At 50.3% G+C, this 15377-nt stretch overlaps 1 protein-coding gene across 12 annotated transcripts in view; it reads right to left on the bottom strand.

The window, feature by feature from the left end:
• Positions 1-15377, bottom strand: part of NCAM1 (neural cell adhesion molecule 1) — an 89591-nt gene that overhangs the window by 26388 nt on the left and 47826 nt on the right. For 4 of the 12 annotated variants that reach the window (XM_017809741.1, XM_017809740.1, XM_017809751.1 and 1 more), the window contains exons 6-15: positions 15075-15192; positions 14393-14562; positions 13420-13562; positions 8788-8817; positions 4904-5054; positions 3811-3995; positions 3375-3471; positions 2510-2680; positions 1479-1610; positions 423-437 (exon numbers count right to left, since the gene is read on the bottom strand). In XM_017809741.1, coding sequence (XP_017665230.1) covers positions 423-437; positions 1479-1610; positions 2510-2680; positions 3375-3471; positions 3811-3995; positions 4904-5054; positions 8788-8817; positions 13420-13562; positions 14393-14562; positions 15075-15192 — 1212 coding nt within the window. The remainder of the gene's footprint in view (positions 1-422; positions 438-1478; positions 1611-2509; positions 2681-3374; positions 3472-3810; positions 3996-4903; positions 5055-8787; positions 8818-13419; positions 13563-14392; positions 14563-15074; positions 15193-15377) is intronic. The other 8 variants (XM_017809746.1, XM_017809745.1, XM_017809752.1 and 5 more) reach the window with 3 other exon arrangements.

Here is a 15377-nt window from a genome sequence, read left to right on the forward strand (position 1 = left end):
ACCACACTTAAAGTTTACCTAAAACTTCTTCCTCTTTGGTTTCCCTGGATTATCTATATTTTATTAAAATTTAACGATTTTAATGGATTCATAAATATGAAGCCTTCCACTACTCCGGTCTGTAGTCAATACACTATCTATTATTATTATTAGACAATCACTATGTTAAATACTTCAGTTGCATGCTTTACACTAAAGACAAATATGTTAAGCCCTAATTCTGTTCTAAAAAAGAGCAGCATCACCCAGAGCAGGGTGACTATTCTAGAGTCAGTCTTGTTAGGAAATGGACACTACCAGTTACTCCATTTCTAAAGACCCTGAGAGGAAAAAGGCACTAAATTAAAAGCTAATGTTCTGTATGTTAGAGGAACAAAAAAAAAAAAAAAAAAGAGAGTGAAAGAAATGCAGAGAGCACTTACGTGGGTGAGGGATGCCTGCAGTTTATCCATGGATGGAACACAGACCAAAAAAATAAAAAGACAGAGATAGACACACAAAAAAAAATGTAGAAGATGTGAGAAGAGGAGACAGAGAACAGGGAGCTGGAAAATCAAAATCCCACAGGTGTCCTGCCCCACACTGCTCTGCTCAGCAGCTCTGGGCAGGCAGAAGTTGGCAGACAAAAACCAAGACCATGCACAGCCCAGGGGCCTCCAAACATGCACCTGATGGGCTGGGAGCTGCTCTGAGTTCAGAGTGGCTTCAGAAGAGCTGCAGAACGGGACAGAGGTCTGGGTGTGACGGTGGGAAGAAGAACAGGCTGAAGATCAGGATGCAGGGGAATGGGAAAGAAGAACCACAGAACCACCACCTCTCCCCTGCCTGCTTTTGTCACATCTCCCCAGCCCACTCTGCTGCTTTTCTTTCTCTTTCTCTCCTTCCCATCATGAATAACTCTGATTTTGAATTCCTGCCACCTCCACTCTTGGCTGGAACAGGAGGGACAGTGTTGGGCCACAGTCTGTGCCTGGACTGGAAGATGACCCAGCACAGCACAGCAGAGGTTGTGGAATCCCCTCGTGGATGGGCACCTTAAAGCAGGGATGTGCAGAAAAGAGAACCCCCCTCCCTCCCCAGCTCATGGCCTTGGTGTGCTGAACATCTTCACTTCTGATTTGCAAAGGAAACCTGCCCTGTGCCAGTGCCATCAAATTCTCCAGGACCAAAACCCTCCTCAACTGCTTTTCCTTATTTAAATCCCCCCTCACACAGTCCCTTCTCTTTGACAACACCAAGTCCATTCTGGCAGCCCAGGGCACCAACCAGTGCAGATAAAACAGCTCCTCTGCCTCCTCCCTCCCAGGGTGACTTTTAATGAGCCACCAAACCCACTACAACCCAAACCCACCCCGAGAACACGGGGTGCAGCCAGGCCTGCGAGACAAGGAGGTGTCATTCCATGCATGGCAGAGATTCCCTGGAAAGACTGAAGGTGAGGTGAGCAGAGGGGCAGGGCAGGGCTGGCTTTCACTTACGGACTGGCTGTGTCTTGAACTCGGAGGGCAGGCTGAGCTCCCCCACACCCTTGCCGTTGACAGCAGACAGCCTCACCGAGTAGGTGGTCTCAGGCTTCAGGCCAGTGATGGTGATGGTGCCCTCCACGTTGGCTGGGGCAGAAACAAGGGAAGGAAAGCAAAGAAAAGCTCAGGGGTCATGGTGATAACAAGAAAGAAATAAGCTCTGTTTTTCCTACACAGACACGAGGGAGGAAAGAGAGGAATAAACGTGACTCTGTGTGATCCCATCACTCCAGAGGGGACCTAACAGAAGAATTTCAGTTCCAGGCATGATTGGTGGAGGAAGATTCAGCTCTGGAATAGAACTTTCCTTTTCATAGTCACAACATCACAGAATATTCTGTGTTGGAAGGGACCTATAAGGACAATCAGGTCCAACTCCAAAGTGAATGGCCCATACAGGGATTGAACCCACAACCTTGGCATTACTAGCACCAGCCTCTAACCAACTGAGATAATCTCTAGTCCTCCAAAATCAGAATGAGTTTGGTTTATTTGACTTACAGATCCATTTGAAGCAGTGTGCAGTGCTATGGGTTTAACAAGATGGGGTGTAATGGGAGGCAGCTTTGCTGCTGGAATAGGAGGGTTTATTTTCCAAGGGCAACTGAGGGGCTTGAAAAGCCTTCTGTGGGAAGCACACAGACACTCCCCAGTCAGCAAGTGAACACTCATCTGATGCCAAGCACAGGGCTCCTCACCTCATTCAGGGAGGAGGGTGTGAACAAGGAAGGGCTGCAGAGATGAGCACAGTGCTGCCCACCCCCTCTGTGCCCTGCCACACAGGTACAGCCCTCAGCACACTCATCTCCCAGGGAAAACACAACCTGTCACTGCACAGCAAATGTTTAAGAACTATTTTTGGGCCTTATAACTACAGGAGGTGGAAGTGCAAAGCTGTGGAACCCTCCTCTGTGGCTGTTCCCTAAAGGACAGTCGGTCTGGGGAGGTTCAGGTGGGGGAGGTACCACCTGGTTGTGTTGTCCTACCTTCTTTTGCATCATACAACCTGGAATGCCACTCTCCCTCGCCCAGGGCCCTCCACTCTGCCTTGTACTTGAGGATGGGAACCCCACCAGTGGCTTCAGGCTCATCAAACTCCACCTGGGCAGTGCTGGAATAGGGCTCCACTCTGTCGATGGACGGGGAGGACGGAGTGTCTGCGGGAGAAGGGAAGAGAACAGAGACACAGGAGGGGTCAGGGAAAAGAAAGCAGCAAATTGGGGACATCAATGACACCCTTGGCATGGCTTCACAAAGGAGAGGAGGAGGTTGGGCCTGAGGCTCCCTTTGGAGCAGCTTTTAAGAAGGTTAATTAGTGCAGAGACCTTCATCTTGTCTCCTCTCTGTGAGGCTGGAGACTCACAGTCCCTTCTCTAATTGAGGACAACCAGAGCACTGTAGCAAAAGCACCCTGGATGCTCTTCTGTCCCTGCAGTCCTTCCATGGGGCACTGCAGTACAGAGTTTGATCTCAGAGACCCTCCCAGGGTGTGCTGCAGTCAGACACGGCCCCTTGGGCTGGGTCAGCTCTGGGGTTTGTATCGTGCACTCCCTGTACCATCAGGGGTATTTTGCTGATTTGGGGAAGCCCCTGTGCACGCACATGCAATGTCTGTCAGAAATCACAGATCACAGCTCTGTCAAGGTGTGCTGGAAGCACAGGAAAGAACGAGACCCTCCAGAAACAAGGAAACAGAGACACTGAGCATCTACAGCACAGAATGTGGAACAGCCTCTCTGAAAGCAGAAGTTGGCTCTCCTGCTGAACACAAACTACAACAGAAGGGCCACTCTGTCACCTCAGTTCAACACCCCACACACTTCACTCCCTGCTCTCCCCCGGGATGCTCACCTGCCTGCACCAGGATGAACTCGGAGGACTCCTGGCCGATGCGGTTCACGGCAGTGCAGTTGTAGTTCCCAAAGTCGTTCTCTGAGTCTGGGGTCACCTGTGGGAGGAATGAAGGCTCATGCTCGGATCAGAACCCCCTTCTCACTCTGCCAAAGCACTCCTTTAACTGGAGGGACCCTACAGCAAAGTCCAGGTGTTGGCACTCCCAGGGCTGTCCACGGGGGAGAACTGCAGTGGGCAAAACCCAAAGGCAGGGAGGGGGTTGTGTCCTGAATTACCTGATTTTCTCAGCATGGATGTGCCAGAAACACCACACAACTTCACTGCTACCAACAGGGTGCCCTTGCAAAAGACTTAACCCCTTCAGCATCAGGAACATCAATTATTTGAGCCTCCCTGGCTGCACATGCCCCCTTCCCCCCTGGCTTTTCCTCACCTCCAGGTAACTTGCTGAGGGAGTGTTGTAGATCTTGATGTTGCTGTAGTTGGAGCTGGGGAGCAGCTGCCCGTCCCGGAACCAGGAGATGACAGCACTGGGGTAGGCAAACACCTCACAGGTGATGTTCACTTGGTTTCCCTCCCAGGTGTACACAGCCACGGGGCCCTGGAGCTTGGGGGCATCTGCAAGACAGACGTTTGTGAAGGCAATTGGAGCCAATCTCCTAAAGCAGCCCAGGCAGCCTCACTCTAAGGATCCCTTGGCTGGGGTCCACTCCAGTGTGGGAAAGGGAATCTAATACAGGAAATGGGAACTGTCCTCTCCGAGTGTCTTTTGCTGAAGGACATAAGCAGGAGACCTGCTCCATCCCAAAGCTGCTCCTGTGCAGAGTGGGAGGAACAGACAGCACGATGCAACTAGGAAATGGTAATGGAGAGAGATCAGATCCAGCTACAACTCCAACTCCAACTGCTGCATTGAAGAGGAGAGACAATGCTGTCCTGAACATGGAAAGGATCTTTCCTTCTTCCCTTCTGGACTTTTATTGGAGGGAAAAGAGATTTGACCCAATGTAAATACTGCTTTATCATAGGAGAAATAATTAGGATTGTGTACATAATGTATTATAATATTTATTTGTGTGATTATTTTAATATAATTCCCTTTCCCCCATATTAAATCTTCTGTTGTGCCTGGAAAACCCCTCTCACACTGAAGTGAGTTGTGGGAGGGGGGCTTGGACTCAGAAATTGGATTTTAGGAGTCTCAAACCACAACAGAAATTATGCCAGAAAGTTTTTCTAGGGAAGAACTCTGCTGCACCCAACAAATGGGACTGCAGCAGATCCGTGGCCCATACCCTTCCCAAGGTGCACAGAGCAGCCCAGCTGCAGACAGGCACAGCAAACACCCTCAGGCAGGCACCCAGACACGTCTCCAGCTACATGTGTTCAGGCTGAGCTGCCTCCCACACCCTCAAACAACATCGGGCACGTCCCGAGCCGGAGGCACCTCGGTGTCACCCCGGGGAAAGGGAACCCAAACACTGCCCCCTGCCAGCCCCCTCCCCAGCCCACGCTCTGCTCCTTACACTGCACTTCCAGGTACATGGCCTGGGAGTCCTGGCCGATGGTGTTGCTGGCAGTGCACACGTACTCCCCCGCGTCCGTGTACTGGATCTCCTTCAGCGTCAGCGACGACACCCGCGCGTGGCTGCGCACGATGATCCGCCCGTCCAGGGTCTGCCAGGGGGGAAAAACCCGTCAGAGGCTGAGCCCCGGCCCGGGGCTGCACACTACAGGGGTGGCAACAAGGGCAGCTCTACCTCACGCCAACCCTGCGGGGCTCAGGGCTTGGGAGGGGGGCACCCGAGGCCGGAGGGCGCAGGGAGGCACTTCCAAAACAACGGGAAGGTTCCTGGTCACGCGGGGCCAACCAACTGCAGTGACTCAGAGCACTCAGGAGAAGGGGCAAAAATGAGATGAAGGACCAGAGTATCAGATGCTACTACAAAGATCTGAGGGCAACCAAAGTCAGGCTTCTCCCCAGAATGAGAACTGCAGAGATCCGGCTCTGGTTGGAAGTTTTTGTCAGCATGGAAGGAAATAAAGGAAACTTCCCCAATGGCTACTGTGCTTCCCCCCTCAGAGAATTCAGCCCTTCCTGCTCTCTCACCAACACTGGATTTATTTCAGTGTCCTTGCAATGGCATTAATAAAACAGATCCAGAATTCAGAGTAGAGTCATGCAAAAAGAAAGCTCAGAACTTCCACCTGAACATGGCACGAGAACAGAGAAAAGTGCAGAGGGGCACAGGAAGAGAGATGAGGGCAAGAAAACTACAAGACCATTGTAGAGACAGCCCTGCTTCAAGGCCTTATGGTGCTTCAAGACAATTCTAGAACAACCTCCCACATGCAAGAAAGTGTGGGGATGTCACTGACGGAGAGACCAGGAATGTAAAATCCAGGCCACCATCTGCTCCAAGGGACTGTGCCCACCCATCCCATCCCATCCCATCCCAGGCTTGTTTCCTCTCCAGTTTGGGACCAAAGCCCAAGTGCTCTGTTAATACACTCAAGGCCACTCAAACCCTCTCTCCACCCTCGTGCTCCAGTTTGGAAGCTTTAAAGCACCAACTGTCTCATCCGCTCTCCAAAGTGACACAAGGGAATAAATCTGGTCCCATCCTGGCTGTGCCTGCTACTGCTGCCTCCACTCCTCCTGCAAGTCATGCTCCAAGAGCATCTGCTTTCTTGGAAGATACAGGACAAGCACTGAGATTATGATTTAAAAAGCCCTGAGGATTTTAAACAGCCAAGTGCCCTGAGCTGGAGCACAAAGCACAGCTCTGGTGTCTCAGGTGTTCAGAACCCCTGGGCCTGAAGCCTCTTTATGTGCTGAGTTTGTGGTCTCTGACAAAGCTTCTACAAGCAAATGTGATTTGTTCCCTCTGTTATTCTAACATCAGCCCATTTGAGCCAGTCCAATCTCACGTGCACAAAACCAGGATCCCTCGATGACACAAAACCAATTATAGGTGGGGTTTTTTTCCTTTCTTCTACCCTGCACACAGGTCTCCTGCAATCCCTGACCAGTGCCACAAACTCCATCCTTCTGACTTGTGATTTGACTCCCAAACCCACTTCTGAAACCAAAATATTGCAAAAAGTAATTTTACATCCGAGTGTCACCTGCCTTTTCCCCACTTCCTCAAGGTCTAACACAAACAGAGTGCCAGGGACAACTGCACAAGGAATGCAACTGGTTCTGAAGATGAAGCTCTGTCTCTTAATGCAAAAGGCACAGGAAAAGAAAAAGAAAGATGGGGGAAAATACCCTAAAGAAGAGAAAAACATCTACCCAAGAAAGCACACAACTAGTTCTCTTTATTCCTGTTTCAGCCCATCAGATGCCAACAACTCCTGGCTGCTGGAGACAGGACAGGTAGAAACTTGTGAGCCAGATACAGACATTTGTAATCCTTTACCTCGTCTCCCTGATTTCAAGGATTTTGGATTACAAAGTGCTTCCTAGAAATGGGGAGACCCCCTCAGGGACACAGGCAGGAGCTCCTGCCCCAGCAGAGCAGGGTGTGAGGGGTCTCTGCAGTGCCAACCACTGCAGCTCCTCCTGAGATTCACAAGGTGTTCTCCCCAAATTGTGCCCATCCCTGGGGCACAGTCACTGTGGGCACAGCCTGCCCAGAGCTCAATGCCCCAGAGCCAAAGGGCAAGAGGAGAGGCAAATAAAATGCTTTTATTCCCCTGCCCTCCACCTTCTGGAGTTTTCAGTCCTTCCACAAACAAGTATCCCTGACTTAATTCCACACAGTCCTACCTTCTCCTCCCCCACTTCCCACCACCACAGAACACCTGGAAATCCTGCCCACAGGTACGAACTGCAGTGAAGGAAGATGAGGGGTCTCTCCTGGCTCTGTGCTTGCCCTGCCCTAACCCAACCCTTCAATATTTGCAGGGCTGCCCTGACTCCCAGTGCAGCACCAGCTGTGGTGGGACTGGGGCTGTGCTGCTGTGACTCCCTCACCTCACCTTCCTCACCCTCAGGAAGAGTGAAACACTCGATGCCAAGTGTTCCCTGCACTTCTCCAGCCCAGAATTCCTGCTGCTGGAACCCCCTGCCAAAAGCCCCCAGGCAATTTAAAGGCGATTTTAGGGATATATCCTGCCCGAGCTGCAGTGATAAACCTTCACCAACATTCTCACCAAACCCCACCTGGAGATTTTCAGACACAGAGGCAGCAAGGAATGGAGAGGCAGCAAAGCTTAATAGTGTTAGTGCTCTTATTAATCAAAAGCTGGAGAGAGGGAGCCCAGAGCAAACACTGGGGCAGGGGGAGACAGAGACAACTGTCACAGGAATTAACAGGAGTCCTGAAGAGATGCAACTACTCAGATTCCAAATTCTTCAATGCAAACTGCTCTGAATATCTGATGCCTTCACTTGCCACGATACATCTATTCCAACAGATTATTCTGGAGGAAGAGGGGGCAGGATCTTCTCAGCCCCACATGAAACACAGGTGGATGGTGTTTAAATTACAGCTTTCCTTTGTTTAGGCCACACCAGTCTCTGTGGTTTAGGATGGCTTAAAAATAGCTAAAGAAAAAATCAGGGTACCCAGAGCTTCCACAAAGTTGATCCTAAAAATACATATATGAGCCCCCCCCGCCAGTTCTGATGGTTAATTTTGTTCTCTACCTGACCCCTGTTATTTGCTTGGAAACAAACTTTCTGGTCCATTTTGAAGCAAGTGTTACAAATCAGGTGCACATAAAGGTCAGTTATTCTCATTATTATTATTATTATTATTATTATTATTACTATTTTTCCAGTACAGCACTGACTGTGAAATTAAAAGCAACAAACCCCACTTGCATTATCCCACCCCCTCACTGACCCTTGCAAATCAAAGAGTAATTGAGCAATTTGGAGCATTTTCTGGAGAAATACACCTCCTGAAAGGTTTATCTGCATTGATTTGGAAATGGAACATGATGCAGTTGTCCTTTAAGAGAAGGTCAAGCTTCAGGAGCACCATGAGCAAATAGGTGAGTTGGCTGGAGCAGAGGAGAATTATCTCGGGGGGAAAAATCCTTCCCCAGAACACGTTGGTGCTAATCTTCAATCTCCAAGAGAAGCAGCATGGGGAAAGCAGGATCTGTCAGATTTTACAGCTGCTTTTACTTTTAATTGTCTTTTTTTCCTTTAAAGTGGTAGGGTTACTCACTCCCAACACAGCCAGTTTGCTCATCCAAAAATGCAGCACTACAGGCCAAGTAATTTCTAATTCTAGAAGCTGTTTCTCTCATGTGCTGGTATTTAACTTGTTCATATTAATGCTCGTTTAGTTGGCTTGGTTGCTGGACTAGAGGTTTGTTAATCTTGTAATGCTTAAAGAGAAACCAAAACCAAAAACCTAAGGAGTTTGCTAAAGGTCTGGTAATCTTATACCTCTTGTTTCTCGGGCCGGGTCCACGAAGCCTGGAGAGAACAGATATAGAACACAACAACAACAGAAAAAAAGCAATAAAAGTTTATCAAAGGTTGCTTTCAGGTTATCAGTGTTTGCAGCACATTGTGTCCTGTGCACATGCAGGCTCCAGGGTGTACATCTCCTGTGGGGGGGGCATCACACTTCCCATTGCCCACGGAACCTCAGTTTAGGTTGGTGTTCAGAATTCCACCTCCTGGAAACTGGTTGTAAGGTTACCAACCAGAGGGTGCTGGCACCTGAAAGTGCTCCTGTGTTCACACAGCCCGTGACTGTGTCCCCTGGCACCTCTCACCTTCTCCAGACCCCTGTGCCCAGGTCCTGGGGAAGTGCCTCTGCTCACCTGGGCCACTGAAGTGCAGAGACAAGTCCCAGAACTGGTTTTGTCCCCCTGGTTTGTTTGCCACCCACACACACTGATTCCCACTGCCCCCCATTAACGTGGCCATGCATCTGGAGCTGGATTTCCATGCATTCTGTGCCAGGAGGAGGAGATCTCGAGCTGCAGAGCACTGGGACAGTGGGACACCCTGCACGGGGCACGGCAGGACCTGCTGCCTCCAGCTGATCATACCCAGCCCTTCCTGGGCCTGGCACAACCCAACAGCAGTGAAACATGCACAAACCTTACATTAAAGCAGGTATTTCAGGCAGATATTTCCTGTTCAGAGAAAGCCACCACCAGTGTGGACCACAATCACTGTGGTTCAGAAAGACCAAAGCTGCTGGGTTCCATTTTCCCCCTATAATTTATATTTCAAATATCTTCTGGACTCTGTATCCATTGTATCTCGATCCACTTCAGTTCAGGAGCCCAAAATCAGCTGCTAATGTCCCAGCCACGATGGCACCACTGGGTGTGAGGCACGAGTGTGGATGTCACAGTGCACACACGGGTGACAGGGATGGAGATGGAGGCTCAGGGAATGAGACTAAAAAACACAGCACTGTCTCCACAGGGCTTCTAGTGAACATTGTGAGACTCAAATATTAACAGATGGGACAGACAGCCTTGTCCTACAATGTCTTGGATGAAAGCAAAGCATTTGCTTGTAACTAGAAGCCTGAGGAGAAGCTCCCCAACACCTGCACAGGGCAGGGCACTCCCAAAACCTGGTCATTTCTGTGTATATATATCCTGTTGTGCACAAGGTCCTTGAAAGCTGAACAGGCAGCCTAATAACCCCAAATAATCCCTTCTTGCTGTCCCAGTCACTCTGCCAGGGACCTGCCTTGCCTGTACCCATCTGAGTCCCCTTCCAGTCCTGTTCACTGGGTCCCCACAGTGTCAGCACAGGGGGATTCTTTTTATCCTCTGGTGTTCAGTACCTGCCAACCTAAAGGAACATGAAGAAGGAAAAAAGCCTGTTCCCACAGCCCCAGGGTTTGCTGTTCCTTTGTCACTCAGGGATGTGGGGAAAGAGGCAGAAGCACATTCTCCATCCTGGAGAGTTCCAGACTAACAGTCCTTCACCAAGACAGAGAGAGACACAAGCTCTACTCAGCACCATGCAGGGAACAAGGAGGGGGGGAATCGAGAGCCTCCTGCATCTCCCCTTCCCTTTGGAAACAAGTTGTTAAATGAGAAGCCTCATCACAAAGGAGTTCCTGGGAACTGCCAATGTAATTTTCTCCCCGGATCATTAAATCCAAAGATAGTCCCATGTACATCTCCTAAGATGCAGAGCACAACACAAATTTAAGACAGGGAGTTGTATTCAAGGTATATTGCCCACTTAGGAGGAAAAAAAACCAAAACAGAATCAGGAAATTAGGCTTCCATTAAGTTAAATTTGGAATGTTAAGTGTTCTGCATCCCTTTGCTGAGGATGTTGCAGCAACACTCACCTGCACCACCAGAGTACCTGACTCTCCTCCAGGTCACTCAATTTGCCTTTTAGTTTTTATTTTTTTTTTAATTACTGCACTGGTCATTTGACCTGGTGTGAGCTGTGCAAGGGAACTGAACTGCAGACACCCCTCCTGTCAGCCCTGGCCACAGGATAACAGCCTGTATGAACCCTCACCTGCTCCCCTCCCATGCCCACCCACTGAGCTGCACTGCTGGGTGAGAACCCCAGGACTGGCTCCACAACTGCTCCATGGAAGTGTGCACAGCCAGAGACTGTGTCAGCCAAAAATCTGACAGCTTGCACTGAAACTGTAAAACTTGTTGCACCACTTACAGCACATCGAGACTCATTTCCTGAGGCACAGTTAAGTTTTGTGCCAGAGCAGTGAGAGAAGTGTGGCTCTTCAAGGGGCTGAGAAGCACTGAAGGTGAGGAGGGAGCTGAGCAGCTTTGCCCTGGGATCCCTCCCAATTCCTGCTGCCTGCACTGGCACAGCAACAGGCACTGAAGGGGAGAGGAGGGCAAACCCCTCCAAACCATCCTGCTGCTGCCTTCCCAGGCCTCTGCTCTGCAGCAGGGACAGACAGCAATCCCACACTGACAAGGCAAACATTCCTCCTAAGCAGCATGTTCCTACCTTCACAACCAAAGTAAACCCCAGGTAAGCAAATTTTTAATTGATTTCATCATTGTTGTCATTATTTGCTCTGCGCTCTCTGCAGAGCAGGAGCCACAAAGGGTGGTTTTCTTGCTTATTTGGGGGTTTGGGAAGGTTTTCTCTGAAGTACAGAACGTTAATGGGAGTTAAGGCACCTCTAAAAGTCTAGACTGAAGTATGATTACAAGAGTAAACAAGATGAAGCAAGATAGAAGCATCCAAGTACCTGAAGAATATTCAGAAGTAGGGCTTCATAATGCTAAAAATAGTATTGTTTGTGCTGCATCAAAGACATCCATTTCCCTGTGCTGTCCCAGAGACAGCAAGGGCAGAGTAACCTGAATGTATGAATTTGGTTGTACACTGAGTAGAATGGTAATCAGAGCTGTTCTGACCTGAGGATTTCCTGGATATTTGTACCATCCACCTAAACCTCCAGCACAAGAGAGAGAATGGGAAAAGTGTAAGACAAACCAAACCAAAACACACACACACACACAAAATAAAATAACCCAGCCTAGAAAGTGCATGGTATGTGATCAAAATGTGTTTGCCCTGAAGGTCTGAACATGAGACACATGGCTGCACCTCAAACCTTGGATTTTCCCCCTGCCTGTATAAGAAAGTATCAGAGAATCACCATTTTCTGTACTATTGCTCAGCCACAGCATCAAGCAGGATATATGAGTCTCAAAAATCAGCAAAAATGAGTTAGCAGTTTTGCCACTGAGATCTGGAGGGTTTAACTGGGCTGGACAGAGGGGGCCCTGCAAACATATTCTCCTCCCTGACAAAGCTCTTCCCATGGCTGTGACCCAAACTGCAGAGCCAGCAGCTCTGGAGCCCCGGGCTCCTCCCAGGACCCTCCTGGACAGAGACAAGACCAGGAATAAATAACCTCCTCCTGTCCAAAGAGGTGCCCCAGTCACACTGCAGGGACAAGCCAACAGCTTCTGAGGGCACTGGAACCCTCTGTGAACATTGCAGGGATTCACAGCAGCCCTCCCACCCCAAAGATGCTGAGAAAGAACTGGAAAACTTTGGCACTCTGATTAATAAGTTACACATGAACAGCGTGGGGGAGAGCTGACATCATGGGGGCAATTAAAAAAAGCTCATTTAGGAGCTCCAGTGCAGGATGGCAGCTGTGGGGACAACTGACAGTGGACACCTCTGTTGCTCCCAGACTTTCACAGTCTGTCCCCTGCTGCCTTCACACTGAGCCAGAACCCCTGGCATGGCCAAGGCAGCTGAGCCCTGAAGCATCCTGTTATTAGAAGATTATTAATAAGCAACAACTCCTCACTCCAGCTTTTATCTAGGCTTTCTTTAGCTCCAAATTATGCCTGCTGATCACTTATGCAACTATTATGAAACATCTACAGTAAAGCAGCACATCCTCATCTTGTCTAATTGAAGGAATTGCAGCCAGTAACAACACCAGCACTCTCCTCTAAAAGAAAAACTGCTAATTCTTTTTGCCTTTAAAGAACAAAATGGCATTGATGTGATCAACAAAACAGGTGAGCACAAAGGCAGCCAGGCTTTTGTGCTTCAGGAATGTGCAGTACCAGAGCACAACACGGAAGGGCGAGAAGGAATTAACAGGCTCATTTTGGTCCACTGCACCTCTGAGAGGGGACACCCCCCAGCTCAGCCCTGCCACCCTCCCAGTCACTGACAACGCTGCCATCAGGGTGCTCATTCCCAGCTGGGACACAGGAGGGAAAAACCCTTTCACAACCTTCCTGCAACTGTAGGTCCCTTTGGAAACTTCTCTGGAGAGGGTTTAGACTCCACTGCTCTTCAGGTTAATCCAACCCCGAGTGATCCAGCAGGAATTGCAAAGCATATCCTCAGTTCTGACAGACAGAGGTGGCTCTTTCCAAAAGGACCCCTGTGGCACTGCTGCAGGGGTGGAGCTGAGCCCTGGGCAGACAGGGTGTGCTCCCCAGAGAGGGAACCCCCGGGACTTCCACGTGCACCCCCGTGCAGCTCATGCAGCCCAGGGGAGCAGGGCAGGCAGGCAGGGGCTGTGCTGATCCCCCCAGGCAGATCCCAAGGCTCTGGGAAGGGCTGTACCTTCTCCTCGTTGCTGATGTTGCGGGTGGAGGTTCTCCAGGTGATGGAAGGGATGGGGTCCCCGGAGGCCTCGCAGGTCAGGGTGATCTGATCCTCCAGCTCCATGGCTGTTTTGTTCTCCACATAGGTGATTTTGGGTTTTGCTGGGAAGACAAAGCAACCCTGATTCAGGTTGGGGCTCGGGATGAAGCTCGTCTGCCAACAGCAACGTTTGGGACAGGCAGCACTGGGGGAAAAGGCTTTGGAATGGTGACAAGCTCACTGCCATGCAGGGAAGGAGCAGAGTGGTGCTGGAGAAGAGGCACCTCCTGGCAGAACTAGAACCTCTTCTATTCATGCTTCCAGCTGAGGCTTGTAAGAGAGGACTAGGAGAGGGTGTATGTGAAGTAGAAGCCATTTAACAGTGTACAAGTGATCAGTCCCTGGGATTACCAGCTGAATCTTCCACCTCCCTGTCTACTTTCTCTGCCCCAAATCAGCCTTTTGATAAGCAGCTTTGTCAAGTGGCTGCATATGGGACAGGGAGAATTATATTCCTTAACACTCCCAGATTCATAGAAGGCAGGAAAGCTGCTGATTCATCCCTGCAAGCTTGAGGTCACTCACACAGTGGTGGGGTGGAGTTCACCTCCCTGTCCAGGTTAGAGCAATTCCTACTGAGGTGCTAAAGCAGCTTTGGGTGGATCAGGATTCAGCCCTCTGGGCCTGGAAGATATTTCAGGTAGCATGTGAGCCTCATCACAGCCCCCCTGCCCAGGGCTGGATTTCTCTCCTCAGAGGGGAAGCAGGATGGAGCTGGGCTGTGTTTCAGACACACACACGATGGCAGAGGAGCACAGCATTCCTTGGGGAAGCAGCAGCTCTGGATAAGCCCTGCCAGGCATTAACTGGGATAAGTAGGTTACTTCCAGCTTGCACTGGTGAGCTGCCAACACGGCCTGGAGTGGGAGGGGGATGGGAAGAGCATTCCTACCGAAGACTTTGAGGTGGATGGTGGCATCTGCCTCCCCTGCCTTGTTCTCAGCGATGCAGATGTACTCGGCCTCGTCGCTCTTGTCCACCTGCCTGATGACCAGCTCCGAGCCGTCGTAGTTGAAGCTGTATTTCTCCTCATCATCAGCCTCCTCCACGGGCTCTCCATCCCTGGGGGCACAAAGCACGTGGATGTGGTGGGCAGCAGCAGTCAAAGGCTCCACAAGCCCAAGGACAGTGTTCCTCAGGTGTGCAGCACTGCCTGGCACTGCCATGCAAGGCTGGGAGGGGACACGGCCAAACCAGCTGACCTGGCTGAGCACCTGCCTGCCAGGGGCAAGCACTGCATGAATTCCTTGGTGTGTTTGCTGGCATGCACAGCTCTTGCTTCATCTGTTAGACTGCCTTTATCTCAACCAACAAGGTTTTTTTACCCTTCTGATTCTCCTCCCCATCCCACTCCCCCCGAGAGAGCTGTGTGGGACTCGGCTGCCCACCAGGGTTTAACCCACAGCAGAATCCAACTTCAGTTCCATCATGAGTCCACCCTTTCCCTTGTGAATCAAATCCATTCATTTCATTCCAGTTAAGATGTTTTTTCCCCTCCAGCCTGGTTTTCCAGGCCTTGGGGAATCACCCCTGCTCACACACCCCCCCTCAGGACACTGCACACAGCATCTTACTTTGTCCACGTCACGGTTGGCTCAGGAAAACCATCAGCATCACATGCCAAGGTGACAGACTGGCTGAGGTTGGCAGTGGCATTCATAGTGCTCTGCCTGGCACGCACAGAAGGAGGTACTGGAAGAGAAGAAATCCACATCTGAGTCAGAAAGGACAGAGGGTTGAGCAAGAGGGAGCCCCGGGAGGCTCCTTGTGCATCTCTGTAATAACCACAGACGTCACCAGTTACTCAAACCCTTCCACCATCCCCTGCAGGTTTCAATCAACAGGTTTGATGCATGAGCTCTCCAAAGCAACCAGCA

This window comes from Lepidothrix coronata, unplaced genomic scaffold (genome assembly GCF_001604755.1).
Source record: "Lepidothrix coronata isolate B3197 unplaced genomic scaffold, Lepidothrix_coronata-1.0 Scaffold27, whole genome shotgun sequence".
Lineage (NCBI taxonomy): Eukaryota > Metazoa > Chordata > Aves > Passeriformes > Pipridae > Lepidothrix > Lepidothrix coronata.